Below are 15114 nucleotides of genomic sequence, written 5' to 3'. Positions count from 1 at the left end.
TATGGACATAATTTCTAGACGCAGACAAGGCGTTGAGGGGTTCCGGTTTGGTGGCTGCGGGATTAGGTCTCTGCTTTTTGCAGATGATGTGGTCCTGATGGTTTCATCGGGCTGGGATCTTCAGCTCTCACTGGATCGGTTTGCAGCCGAGTGTGAAGAGACCGGAATGAGAATCAGCACCTCCAAGTCCAAGTCCATGGTTCTCGCCCGGAAAAGGGTGGAGTGCCATCTCCGGGTTGGGGAGGAGACCCTGCCCCAAGTGGAGGAGTTCAAGTACCTAGGAGTCTTGTTCACGAGTGGGAGAAGAGTGGATCGTGACATCGACAGGCGGATCGGTGCGGCGTCTTCAGTAGTTGTACCGATCCGTTGTGGTGAAGAAGGAGCTAAGCCGGAATGCAAAGCTCTCAATTTACCGGTCGATCTACGTTCCCATCCTCACCTATGGTCATGAGCTTTGGGTCATGACCGAAAGGTTAAGATCACAGGTACAAGCGGCCAAAATGAGTTTCCTACGCCGGGTGGCGGGGCTCTCCCTTAGAGATAGGATGAGAAGCTCTGCCATCCGGGAGGAGCTCAAAGTAAAGTCGCTGCTCCTCCACATCAAGAGGAGCCGGATGAGGTGGCTCGGGCATCTGGTCAGGATGCCACCCGAACACCTCCCTAGGGAGGTGTTTAGGGCACCTCCAATCGGTAGGAGGCCACGGGGAAGACCCAGGACATGTTGGGAAGACTATGTCTCTCGGCTAGCCTGGGAACGCCTCGGGATTCCCCAGGAAGAGCTAGACGAAGTGGCTGGAGAGAGGGAAGTCTAGGCTTCCCTGCTTAGGCTGCTGCAACCTTGACCGGACCTCGGATAAGCGGAAGATGATGGATGGATGGATGGATGGATGGATGGATGGATGGATGAATATATTTTTCTCTTGCTCTTTTTTTTCATATATCATACAAAATGTAAATCATTTTTCCTACCGACCGATATAAAACACTCATGATACAGTTTTCAGCCATTTTGTCCAGACCTATCCTTACTTCCTGTTTTGCTTACCGGAAGAGTGCGCCTGACTCCTTTTTGATATACTGCTGCTAAATGCCACTTAACTTAACATGTTTAAAAAGTAAATAAATCACCAACTACTGCAAATACATGACTTCACAAGCTGTATAGACTTTAATAACTTTATTTTCATGTTATTTATTGGCAAGTCCCCTGCTTTTTTATTTTTTTTATTTTTTATTTAATTTTTTCCCAGGATGGCGGCGGGCACGGACGCAGGGGCTTACGGCTCTCCATTTCAGTGCTCTTTCCTCCTTTTTCTTGTTTTTTTTCCTTTTGTGCACCGCCTTTACTGCAAACACCCGGTACACCCGCCAGTCACTCTTGGATATCGGGAACTCGCACCAGATATCTGTTTCGAGTGACTTTCACCACGGGCACAACATCCCAGACGACGTAGCGCGAGCACCGGGCTCTCCATGGTCTGTTGCCGGGTCTGAGAGACGGCGCGGACGGAGGAGCGAGAGGAAGCAGAAGCGTGGCCGCAGGTCCGGCGTCTTGCTCAGGCTTTGGAAACAACCCCACAAGCCACCTCTACCGAGCCTGTTCCTCTCCTATGCCAGATCCCTCGTACAGAAGATGGATGACCTGGAGTTACAACCTACTGGAAACCGCTATGTTCGGGACTGTTGTGCTATGATTATCACCTAAACCTGGCTCCACCCGGAAATACCCGATGCTAGCATGCAGCTAGCTGGCCGCACTCTGCTCCGTCGGGACAGAACTAAGGACTCCGGTAAGAGCAGAGGAGGGGGGCTCTGTATTTACGTGCATGAGAACTGTTGCAACAACGGAACAATCATTGAACAGCACTGTTGCCTGGACGTGTTGTCTGTTAGATGTCGGCCTTTTTTTCTCCCGAGAGAGCTGTCTGTTGTTATCATCACGGCTGTGTATATTCCACCGGACGCCAAAGTAAACACAGCGCTCTCTCTTCTGCTGAACACCGTCAGCGAACAGCAGCGGGCCCACCCCGACGGTCTTCATATCATAGCAGTGGACTTTAATAAGGCCAATCTGAAGACTGTACTCCCTAAGTTCTACCAGCATGTGAAGTGTTCTACAAGGGGCCTAGGGTAAACTGGGTAACACATGGCATACTGACAAAGCTTAACCCATTGTTACTATAACAATCTACAAGATTAATATAGGTTGCCTCTCTCTCTTCCCCTCCATCTTTCGATATTTTTATTTTTATTTTTTGATTTTTCTAGTTATTATTATGTATACGTATTGTTGCATTTGAACAACTGTATTGTTGATAATAGAGGTAAACTATTGGTATTGTTCATGATCAATAGCGCTTTTTCTACTGGTATTTGTATTGCTCGAGTTGTAGTGTAAAAATGCTCATTGTAATTTCTGTATTATTATTTATTTCACTAACTGCTTCTTTGCTATCACTTTTATGATCATATTTGTACATATCGTATGTGCTGGTGTTGTTCTATTGTTGTTGTTATTATTGTTGTGTTTGCTGTTGTTGTTTTTGTCTCTCTGTCTATTCCCCTTCTTATCCCCACAATTTCACCCTCCGTCTTCCTTTTTTTCCTCTTTCTATCCTCTCTTGCTCTGGCCCGGCTGCACCAAATGATAATATAAATACATTTAATAAAGTTAAATTCAAATAAGGCAACAAGAGAAGTATCCTACACTTCTCTTTTGTAAAATAAATCTGAACATCAACTATATGATTTGCCTGAGAAGCTGGACAGGACAAAAAAAAATAAAAATTGTTCTACAAGGGGCAAAAAGACCCTGGACCACGTGAATACCAACATGAAGCATGCGTACAGAGCCACACCCCTCCCCCAGCTTGGACAGTCAGACCATCTTTCCCTCCTGCTCTCTCCTTCTTACACCCCCATCAGACGCCAGGCCAGGCCCATAACAAAGACTGTTATGACCTGGCCTGACGATGCACTCCCCAAACTTCAAAGCCTGCTTAAAACAGACAGACTGGGACCTCATCTAACAACAGGAGCTGGAGACAGCCACAGGAACTGTGCTGGACTACATACAGTTCTGCATCGGGAATGTGACTGTGGAAAAAACCATCCGGGTTTACCCCAACAAGAAACTCTGGATTACCAGCCAGGTCCGCACACTCCTCAGGGCCCGCGACGCAGCCTTCAGGTCAGGGGACAGGGCACTGTACAGTGCTGCTAGAGCCGACCTGAAGAGAGGGATTATAAAAGCAAAGGCGGACCACAGGAGGTGCATAGAGTCCCATCTGTCCAGCAATAACTCACGGGAGGTGTGGCGGGGCATTCATGACATCACAAACTTCAGAGGCTGCGATGTGACAACTGCGGTTCAGAGTGCGACACTGGCAGAGGTGGTTAACTGTTTCTTTGCCCGTTTCGAAACCCGCCATCGACACTCATCTGCTCCATCCCTGCCCCTGCCCCCACCGGACTCCAGCACCACTCCACTCACTGTACAGGAGCACAGTGTCAGACGAGTGCTCCTGGCTGTGAACCCCAGGAAGGCTGCCAGACCAGACAGAGTACCTGAAAAGGTAATCTGGGCGTGCGCCCACCAACTCGCTCCCCCCCTCACCATGATCTTCAACCTCTCCCTGGCTCAGGCAGTCATCCCATCCTGCCTGAAGTCATCTACAATAATTCCGGTGCCGAAGAAGTCTCCCATCACCAGCCTGAATGATTACCGACCAGTGGCCCTCACTCCGGTAATCATGAATTGCTTCGAGAGACTGGTTCTCCAGCACATCAAGGACCATATCCCTCCAGACTTCGACCCCCACCAGTTCGCATACCGGGCGAACAGATCCACAGATGACGCCATCGCTGTTGCTCTCCACTCTGCTCTGAACCACCTGGAGCAGCAGCAGAGCTACGTCCGGATGTTCTCTGTGGATTATAGTTCTGCCTTCAAAACAATAATCCCGGTCAGACTGCAATAAACTGGACACTCTTGGCCTCCCCCCTCTCACAAGCGTCTGTCTAAGGGACTTCCTAACGGACCGACCCCAGAATGTGAGACTTTGCCCCCACTTCTTATCCACCTGCACGCTGAGCATCGACTCCCCACAGGGCTGTGTGCTGAGCACCCTCCTCTACTGCCTCTACACCCATGACTGCAGTCCAGCCCACAGTGACAACCTTATCGTCAAGTTCGCTGACGATACCACAGTGGTCGGGCTCATCTCCAGGGGGGACGAGGCTGCCTACAGGGAGGAGGTCCTGAAGCTGACGGCCTGGTCTTCGGAGAACAACCTCGCTCTCATCACCAGCAAGACCAGAGAGATCATCGTCGACTTCAGGACGAGCAGCACCGACCCTGCCCCCCTCTACATCAATGGCGAGCGTGTGGAGAGGGTCCACACCTTCAGTTACCTTGGAGTCCACATCTCTAACGACTTTTCCTGGACAGTCAACATCACATCAATCATCAAGAAGGCTCGGGAAGTACAACCTGAAGCCTGACCTGCTGCTGACCTTCTACCACTCGTCCATCGAGAGCCTGCTGACCTACTGTATTACAGTATGGTACGGCAGCTGCACTGCAGCAGACAAGGAGAGGCTGCAAAGAGTGGTCAAGACGGCTCAGAAGATCATTGGCCGCCCTCTCCTCTCTCTGGTGGACATCTACACCTCCCATTGCCTCAACAGAGCCAGTGCCATCATCAAGGACAGCACCCACCCTGGCTCTGACCTGTTTCACCTGCTGCCCTCTAGGAAGCGCTACAGGTGCATTAAAACCAAGACAAACAGGCTAAAGAACAGCTTCTTCCCCAGGGCCATAACCATCCTGAACGGACTGCCCAACTGACCCTCATAACTGCCTTCTCTTCGGTGCAATAACCCATTTCACCAACCACCCTGTTTTTTCATGTAGATATTAATGTATATATTAATTTCACCCACTGTATAGAGTGTACATTTGTAAAAAAAACACTTCTATGTCTTTTATCACTTCTATACTTTTTATCACTTCTATACTTTTTATCACTTCTATATTTTTTTACAGTTTTATATAATTACACATTGTTTTCTTGCAAGCACTGTATGAAATGGCCTCAATCTCGTTACCCTGTATAATGACAATAAAGCTGATTCTGATTCTGATTTATCCTGAACTTTTTGGAGCTGCATTGAGGGCAACGACTTAGCTGCAACCAGTGGAGGCGCCCTTGATTCAGTCTCAAACAAGTTTTCAGTCTAAAAAAAGACCCACATGAAACTCCTTTGGGTAGCATCATTTCGTACAACACAAACACTGGGAATAAAACAGGACTTGAGAACATTAAGAGAGAGAGTATGCCATCCTAATAAATATTCATTTAAATTGCATGTCTATTTAGTATAAAAATAATTATTTTCTTAAGTTTAATCAAATGCCCATTAATAAAACCAATACTGTGCAAGATGGACAACCCCTCTTTTTCAAGAAGCGTTTCTGAAGACTATATATTTTGTTAAACAAAATCAGGAAAGTCATAGCTTTAAAATCAGTGATATGATTATTTATGATATTCATATTTCGTATATGCTGTACAGCTTTTAGGTGACTATCCTTCATTGATCAGCAGTATTACAAAGTTAATTGCTTACTGTTGTTTGCAAACTTGCTAACAATAGCTTTTTTACAAGCAGTTCTCTGTGTCGCAACTTCCCTCCAGGCAACTGGTCTGCGGGATGGGACAAAAAGCTCAGCTGTTTTTTTTTAGACTTTTTCTCTACCCATGTTGCATTTGGGCCAATACATTAATTGTATACTGTAAAAATAATACCATGTTAGGTACATTACAACAATGATATGTTATACATAAAGTTCAGTTCAGTTTAGTACAGCAAGTCCGAAAGAGTAGCAGAGCTTATCTAATCCTACCCCTTTTCATTCCTTAGCAATTTTATCCCATTTCCTTGTTCTCTGTAACAGAACAGTGAATAAATAAATAATAAATAAATAATATACAGTACCATAGAAAGTAAACAATAAATATATAATCTTTATCTCAAAAGGTAAAAAAAGGGTTCAAGATGTTCATCATAATTATTGTTCTTCTATGTACTTTGTGAACACATGTAGTTTGAATAGTCTCTTAAACTGAATTATACTGTATTGATGCTTTGTATGATTTCTTTGGTTAATCCGTTCCATATTGAATTTCATGTACTGATATGCCAAAGTGTTGTATGAGCATACAAATGTTATAAATTAAATATTCCTGTAGGTTATAGTTCTCCTCTTTTGTTGAGAATAATTGTACATTTTTGGGTAGCAGGTTATAGTTAGCTTTGTACATATTTTTTGCTGTTTGAAAATGCACCGAATGGTTGAATTTCAATATTTTTGATTCAATAAATTAAGGGTTTGTATGTTCGCTATAGCCAACATTATGTATTATTCTAACTGATTGTTTTTGTAACACCATTAGTGAATGGAGTAGTTGTTTCCCTATATTTCTACACAATAACTCAGATATGGAAACACTCGTGAACAGTAAAGAATATGGAGTGATTTTTGGTCTACAACATGTTTTGCACCTGGGGATAGGTTGATTGGCAACACTAAATTGGCTCTAGTGTGTGAATGTGAGTGTGAATGTTGTCTGTTGGCCCTGCGATGAGGTGGTGACTTGTCCAGGGTGTACCCCGCCTTCCGCCCGATTGTAGCTGAGATAGGCGCTAGCGCCCCCCGCGACCTCGAAAGGGAATAAGCGGTAGGAAATGGATGGATGGACAACATGTTTTGCTTTATTCATTATTGACGCATTTCTTGCTACTTTATGTTGTATATTTATTACATGTGATTTCCAGTTTATTTTATTAAATCATTTATAATAAGATTTGCTGGTTGTTATTTCTACTTCTCGGGATTATGTTGCAGTGCAGTGTGTACATTATACCCCATAGATCATTGTCTCAGGTTTGGCCGATGGTGTGTGTATCTCCTTTGGGATTTTTGCTGCTGAGAAAGCACACGCGCACACACACACATACACGCGCACGTACATACGCGCACGCATGCTCGTGCACGCACACACACACATACACGCGCACGTACATACGCGCACGCATGCTCGTGCACGCACACACACACGTTTGCTCTCGCGCTCCCCCTTCTCTTTCTCTCACACGTGCACACACACAAACACACGCACACACACACGCCTGCTCTCGCGCTCCCCCTTTCTTTCTCTCACACGCGCGCGCACGCACACACTGGTTTCACAGTCCTCCTCCTACTTACCCCTCACAATGTATTTCCTATTCTGCTAGTGCTGCTGTTTTGACACCAACCTCTACCCGTCCTTCAGTCCAGTGATGGACACTTTTCCCACAGACATTTTGTCTCCAAGGCACACACGCAATTGTTTAATTTTGTTTGCATGCTGGAAATAGCCTCGTCCCGCTTTGCTGGGTCATAATTAGCCCTGCTGATGCCCTGAGACTCCTTGCGGCCGAGACAGAATAAATGTTTCCATAAAATATGAGTCACACTTGCAATGAAAATCATACATATTCAAACATTTGCTAATTTTGATCTTCTCTTGTCTTTTCTTTTCCCAGTGATCTGCTGTCTTCAGAGTACGTGGAGAAACATTTGTCAGCGGAAGGGAGGACAGTTGTCACCGCGGTAAGATTCTAACACCCATTCACACTGCTCTACATTATTTAGGCTTCAGCCCGCACAGTTTGTGTGTGTTAATCAATGCCATATAACTGCAACTTTTCTGATTTTAGAAGGTGCTAGTTTTCATTGAAAACTGAGCAACAATCTCATTCATGTATGACCCGCCTACACTATGCATACATGTCTGAAAATTTGCAATTATCATTAATAATTAGTGAGGTGGAGTAATCAAAATTTTTTTCTGACATGTCTACATTGTGCATGCATGTCCCAAAGTGTGAATGAGCGTAATGAGGAATTTAATTTATTGGCTCTTTTCGAGTGGTGTTGTTTCTATTTATGACACTAAGTCATGGTTATCATTAATAACTCAGAAGGAACGATTACATTGATTACATGACACGTCTACACTCCATGTAAATGTGCAAGTATATAAGTAATCTTACCGTGGGTTTGGACTTTGTGGAGTATTTTATGTATTTCTATCTACCTCTAATTTGCCAGGCAGTTACCATTAATAATTAGCGACAGGTGCGACAGGTCTACATTGCGTGTGCAAGTGCCAGAATGTGAATGAGTTTACTGGGGACCTTAATCTTAATTTTATAGCTTATTGTGCGTGGTCTTGTTTTTTTTTTAATGACACTAAGTCATGGTTATCATTAATAACTGGCAGGAAGCGAGATCGCATTAATTATATGATAGGTCTATTCTACGTGTGCGAGTATTTGAGCAATCTTACCATGGGCTTTGACTTTGTTGAATATTCCGAGGCATTCCATTTGCTTCTGTTTTTTAAGTTGTGCCATCATTAATAACTAGCAGGAAGAGCAATTTCAGTAATTCTGTATACATTGGTGAGTATTCAAACAATCTTTGTGGAATATTAAGATTTTTTGTAATTATTTGTATTCAGCGATGGACAGTAGCATGCTAACTGTAGCTAAACTACGAAGCTTAACTACATTTTCCAGTAGCTCGGGGGTTGCGCTGCTGCTTTTTTTACGAGTAGCTTTTCCTGTAGCTTGGCTACTTTTAGGTATCTTACATCAAAGCTACAAGCTACAAAGAGAGAAAATAGACTGTCTATCCTGGCCAAAAATAAATATTGCTACAAATAGAGAAAATAGACTGTCTATCCAGGCCTAAAATAAATATTAAAAAAATTCAATGACCGGGATTATTGAGAAAATCCATACATTGGAGAAAATCCATGATAGGTCACTATTGGCTATGGTTAGAGAAAAACATAACAAACTGGCCAATCAGATGTAAGATAAAGCAGGTCATCAAAACTAGTGGGCAAAATCATAACTGTCACACACATAACACTGTCACATAACAACAAGGGAGTCAGAGACAAAGGGACACTTCAAGGTGACCGTTAAAAAAACATACTTAAAATGGCAGAGAAATGATCTCCCACAGATTAGATTTTTCCTTTAGTGATGATGATGTGCAGGAAACCCACAATAATGCGTGTCTTTGGCCATATTTAGACAAATGTAGTATGTGTTTGGAGAAAACAATGCCCAAAACATTATTTTTCAGTTGTTTAATCTGTAAACCAAAATCATAACTGCTCTCCTCATTGAAGACGCGGAACACAAATTGAGGAACACACATTAAGGAGTAACGAAAAGTTATGAAAAGTTTTACTGGACATACCCACTATACCAACTGTTCTCAAACAACACACAAGTCCTTGTTTTTTTTTTGTCAAGATGTAGGTAGATGCTGTTTTATTTTTTAAAAACTGAAGGTAGAGAAAGCGAATAACAAAAAGCAAACTAAATAAATACATACAATGGTGTGCGGGGACCCCTCGAAGTAGTTGTCGGGTGCCCCTAGCTAAATGACAGATAGTTAACAGTAATGGACCCTTATTGGGTGCATCTGTACACTCTCAGGTACATTAACATTGATATGTTACATTTGGGCTCATAAAAAGAAATGCTGTCAAATGTAGCTTTTATGTAGCAAGCTATATTTGCCGTATGGCTTGTAGTAGCTTTGATGTAGCAAGCTACTTTTGCTGTATGGCTTGTAGTAGTTCCGGGGATAGTTTACCTTGAAGCTTAGCTACATTTAATCGAGAGTAACTTGTAGCGTAGCTTAATACATTTTCTAAGTAGTTTGCCCGTCACTGGTTACTTTTTCTGCAGTCCTAATTGTCCGTTGCAGTCTGGTATCGGTCCAGCTTGGTTTAAGATCCAAACCAAACGGTGACAAATGTGCACAGGACAGACTGAATGATAGAAGTGTATAACATGATCAGCAGTTCCTGGGGAAGGTTAAACTCTTTGAGCTGACACAGGAAGGAACTCCTCTGCTGTGCTTTTTTTTTCCTGATTGTGTCTATGTGGGAGGTCCAATTCAGATCCTGTTGGATTGTGAGTCCCAGGAACCTGAAAGTATCCATATTAGACACTGTGCTGTTCAGAATGGTGAGGAGGGGGCTTCTTCTGAAGTCTACTGTCATCTCCACAGTCTTGAGCTGGTTCAGCTCCAGATGGTTGTGACTGCACTAGTGTGCCAGCTATTCCCCCTCCCGTCTGTAGGCAGACTTGTTGGCTTCCTGAATGAGACCAATGAAGCTGGTGTCATCTGTGATCTTCAAGAGTCTCACAGAAGGGTCCCCTTTGTGTAGAGGGAGAAAAGCAGTGAGGAGAGACCACACTTTTGGAGGGCGCCAGTACTGATTGTACGGGTGGTAGATGTGATGCTCTCCAGCCCTATCAGCTGCCTCCTGTCGGTCAGAAAGTTGATGATCCACTAACTGGTGGAGGCCGGCACTATGAGCTGGTTGAGTTTGCAGTGCAGGATATCTGGGATGATAGAGTTAAAGGCCTACTGAAATGAGATGTTCTTATTTAAACGGGGATAGCAGGTCCATTCTATGTGTCATACTTGATCATTTCGCGATATTGCCATATTTTTGCTGAAAGGATTTAGTAGAGAACATCCACGATAAAGTTCGCAACTTTCGGTGATAAGAGAAATGCCCTGCCTCTACCGGAAGTCGCAGACGATTACGTCACATGTTTGATGGCTCCTCACATATTCACATTGTTTTTAATGGGAGCCTCCAACAAAAAGTGCTATTCGGACCGAGAAAACAACAACAATTTCCCCATTAATTTGAGCGAGGATGAAAGATTCGTGTTTGAGGATGTTGATAGCGACGGACTAGAAAAAAAACAAAAAAACGCAATTGCATTGGGACGGATTCCGATGTTTCTAGACACAGTTACTAGGTTAATTCTGGGAAATCCTTTATCTTTCTATTGTGTTGCTAGTGTTTTAGTGAGTTTAATATTATCTGATAGTCGGAAGGGTGTCTCCACGGGTGTGTTGACGCGCAGTGTCTCAGGGGAGTCGACGGCAGCTATGGACAGCACACGCTCAGCTTTTCTCCGGTAAGAACTGACTTTTTAACCACAAATTTCTCACCAAAACCTGCTGGTTGACATGTGGTCGGGATCCATGTTCTCTTGACCGCGCTCTGATCGATAGGAAAGTTTCACCTCCAGGAATTTTAAACAAGGAATCACCGTGTGTTGGTGTGGCTAAAGGCTAAAGCTTTCCAACTCCATCTTTCTACTGTGACTTAATTGAACAAATTGCAAAAGATTCAGCAACACAGATGTCAAAAAAACTGTATAATTATGCCGTTAAAGCAGACGACATTTAGCTGTGTGTGTGCGCAACGCTCATACTTCCTAAAAACCCGTGACGTCTTGCGTACACGTCATCATTACACAACGTTTCGAAGACGAAACTCCCGGGAAATTTAAAATTGTAATTTAGTAAACTAAAAAGGCCCTATTGGCATGTGTTGCACTGTTAATATTTCATCATTGATATATAAACTATCAGACTGCGTGGTGGGTAGTAGTGGGTTTCAGAAGGCCTTTAAATGCAGAGCTGAAGTCCACAAACAGCATCCTAGCTTTGATCGTTGGGGAGTCAAGGTGATGCAGGGTGTCGTTTAGTCCCATGTTTACTGTATCCTCCACCGAACTGTTTGCCTGATGGGCAAAATGTAGGGGCTCCAATAGGGGGCCTGTGGTGTCCTGCAAGTGGCACAACACCAGTCTTTCAAGGACTTCAGGACCACAGACCCGTTAGTTTGACTGGTCCGTGGTCATTGAGTCATGTAATGGCAGGTTTCTTTGGGACTGGAATGATGGCGTAGCTTTTGAAGCAAGAGGGCACTTCGCACAGCTCCAGTGAGGAGTTGAAGATCAGCGTGAAGACAAGGGCCAGCTGCTCCTTTTTTTATTCCTGGAAGAGCTGGTGCACATCCTTTTCACAGATCGTCATTGCGGGTGAAGGAAGGGTCAAGGACGAAGGAGAGAGTAGGTATAGCTGAGTCTGAATGTTGGGGTAATGTTTGTGGGAGTTGTGAAAACCTGCACTTCTGAAATGAATTATATTTACAGAGCTCTTTAAAGATTATCTACATCTATAAGCTACATTTAAACCAGTGTAGGTGGCAGGTGGATAAAGTGTCGTGACCAAGGAAACAACGGCAATGACTAGAATAGCGGAATTGGGTATTGAACCTGGAACCCTCAAGTTTTGAGAACAAAACAGCTATTTTTCAAGGGGCTACTGCCAAAAGGCAGCAAACAATTGACTTACTGAAAGTACATGTCATAAACGTCAAGAAAAACATTTTAAAAAGTCATCTTAAGTGCTCTGTCTGGACCTAAAAGTGATCAATGAAATAAGTTCAGTTAATTTCCAGTCTTTTTGCAACATATTCCATGTAAAAGGAGCAGAGTAACCCAAAGAAATGTTTCTTAGTTCTGTGAGGGCAAATGGAAGTGTGAGCAAAAAATGATCATTTGAACGCAAAAAATAAGAGTCATCAATCCTCTGGTTGCAAATGTAAGAGGGCAGTAGACCAAGCATGGCCTTATGAATAAAAGTCTACCAATGACCGAGCCTCCTGAAAGACAAAGAAGGCCATCCCACTTGGGAATACACCTCACAATGATGGGTCAAGGCCCTACAGTTAGTAATGAACATCAGAGAAGCTATGTAGTTTTTGAGCACAACCGGTTTCCATAGTCTAAAATAGATTAAAATGTTGCGGTTACCAGACACTTTTTTGCCAAAAGAAAAACTAAATGTATTTTGGAAGAAAAAGACCAATTGGAGTTAAATTTTATTCACAAGAATGTCTATATGGGGCTTGAAGGTCAGGGAGTCATCCAGCAAAATACCAAGGTACAGTGGGGCAAAAAAGTATTTAGTCAGCCATCGATAGTGCAAGTTTTCCCACTTAAAATGACGACATAGGTCTGTAATTTTCATCATAGGTACACTTCAACTGTGAGAGACAGAATAAGGAAAAAAAATCCAGGAATTCACACTGTAGGAATTTTAAAGAATTTATTTGTAAATTATGGTGGAAAATAAGTATTTAGTCAACCATTCAAAGCTCTCACTGATGGAAGGAGGTTTTGGCTCAAAATCTCCCGATACATGGCCCCATTCATTCTTTCCTTAACACGGATCAATCGTCCTGTCCCCTTAGCAGAAAAACAGCCCTAAAGCATGATGTTTCCACCCCCATGCTTCACAGTAGGTGTGGTGTTCTTGGGATGCAACTCAGTATTCTTCTTCCTCCAAACACAACAAGTTGAGTTTATACCAAAAAGTTATATTTTGGTTTCATCTGACCACATGACATTCTCCCAATCCTCTGATGTATCATCCATGTGCTCTCTGGCAAACTTCAGACGGGAGTGGACATGCACTGGCTTTAGCAGGGGCACACACCCGTCACTGCAGGATTTGATTCCCTGCCGGCATAGTGTTTTACTGATGGTAACCTTTGTTACTTTGGACCCAGCTCTCTGCAGGTCATTCACCAGGTCCCCCCGTGTGGTTCTGGGATTTTTGCTTACCGTTCTCATGATCATTTTGACCCCACGGGATGAGATCTTGCGTGGAGCCCCAGATCGAGGGAGATTATCAGTGGTCTTGTATGTCTTCCATTTCCTGACAGTTGCTCCCACAGTTGATTTTTTTCACACCAAGCTGCTTGCCTATTGTAGATTCACTCTTCCTAGTCTGGGGCAGGTCTACAATTATTTTCCTGGTGTCTTTCGACAGTTCTTTGGTCTTGGCCATAGTGGAGTTTGGGGTCTGACTGTTTGAGGCTGTGGACAGGTGTCTTTTATACAAATAACGAGTTCAAACAGGTGCTAATAATACACGTAACGAGTGGAGGACAGAAGAGTTACAGGTCTGTGAGAGCCAAAGATCTTCCTTGTTTGAAGTGACTATTTTCCACCATAATTTACAAATAAATTCTTCAAAATTCCTAAAATGTGAATTCCTAGATTTTGTTTTCACATTCTGTCTCTCACAGTTGAAATGTACCTATGATGAAAATTACATACCTCTGTCATCATTTTAAGTGGGAGAACTTGCACAATCGGTGGCTGACTAAATACTTTTTTGCCCCACTGTATTTGTACGTGTGAAGCACCTCTATGACATTTCCCTCAAGAGTGAACTCTAAGAGGATAGTTTGAGGAACTTTCTTAATGTTTGAAAACGACATTAGTTTTGGTGGCACGGTTCATTTTACCAACCAATCTACGCTGCCCTGTTCAGGTCCTCAGTTAATTTATTGTTACCAACAGGGTGGGGGTGAAGGTTTTTTTTTGTAGTTGTTGACTTCTCACAGGCCTTTCCAAACTGCTGAGGGGTTGTTAGCTAAAAAGATTTGGTTTAGTTTCTTAGTGTAGCTCTTTTTAGTTACCCTGATCTCCTTTGTCAGTTTGTTCCTGTCCTGCTTGAACAGGAGCCAATCCCCTATCTTGTAGGCATTCTCCTTTGCCTAACACATCTTCCTAAGCTGAGGTGTAAACCAGGACTTGTTGTATGTAAATGGTAATGGTAAATGGGTTATATGGCGCTTTTCTGCCTTCAAGATACTCAAAGTGCTTTAACACTGCTTCCACCTTCCCCCCTTTTACTCACACATTCACACACTGATGGCCTGAAGTGCTATGCAAGGCCCTAACCATGACCCATCAGGAGCAAGGTGAAGTGTCTTGCTCAAGGACACAATGGGCATGACTACGTTAGTAGAAGCTGGGGATCTAACCAGGAATCCTCAGGTTGCTGGCACGGCCACTCTACCAACCACGCCACGCCATCCCATGTGCAGAAGATCCAGAACTGCACACACATGTCTTCACAGAAGCTCATGTGGGACGTCACAGTGTCAGTGAGTCCATTGGGATTTTCTGATGCAACTTCAGAGACAGTTCAATCCGTGCAACAGAAGTGGCCTGTAGCAGCTGCTTCGACTCCTTTGGTCATCTTTTCTCAGTCCTTAATACAGCAGTTTTTTTGTTGTTTTTTTTGTCCTGTCCATCTTCTCAGGCAAATCATATAGTTGGTGTAGAGGCCCATATCGGCTGTTCAGA

The 15114-nt window shown here is 43.5% G+C and overlaps 1 protein-coding gene across 5 annotated transcripts in view; it reads left to right on the top strand.

Moving 5' to 3' along the window:
- The window catches only part of adam22 (ADAM metallopeptidase domain 22), a 192699-nt gene that overhangs the window by 57139 nt on the left and 120446 nt on the right, over positions 1 to 15114 (top strand). For all 5 annotated transcript variants that reach the window (XR_009808796.1, XM_061915578.1, XM_061915579.1 and 2 more), the window contains exon 4: positions 7594 to 7660. Coding sequence is in view for 4 of the 5 variants with exons in the window: in XM_061915578.1 (XP_061771562.1) it covers positions 7594 to 7660 (67 nt within the window). In the remaining variant the exon portion in view is untranslated. The remainder of the gene's footprint in view (positions 1 to 7593; positions 7661 to 15114) is intronic.

The sequence above is a fragment of the Nerophis ophidion genome, linkage group LG11, assembly GCF_033978795.1.
Source record: "Nerophis ophidion isolate RoL-2023_Sa linkage group LG11, RoL_Noph_v1.0, whole genome shotgun sequence".
Classification (NCBI taxonomy): domain Eukaryota; kingdom Metazoa; phylum Chordata; class Actinopteri; order Syngnathiformes; family Syngnathidae; genus Nerophis; species Nerophis ophidion.
Note: the sequence above shows the minus strand (reverse complement) of the source record. Positions and strands in the feature narration are given on the sequence as shown.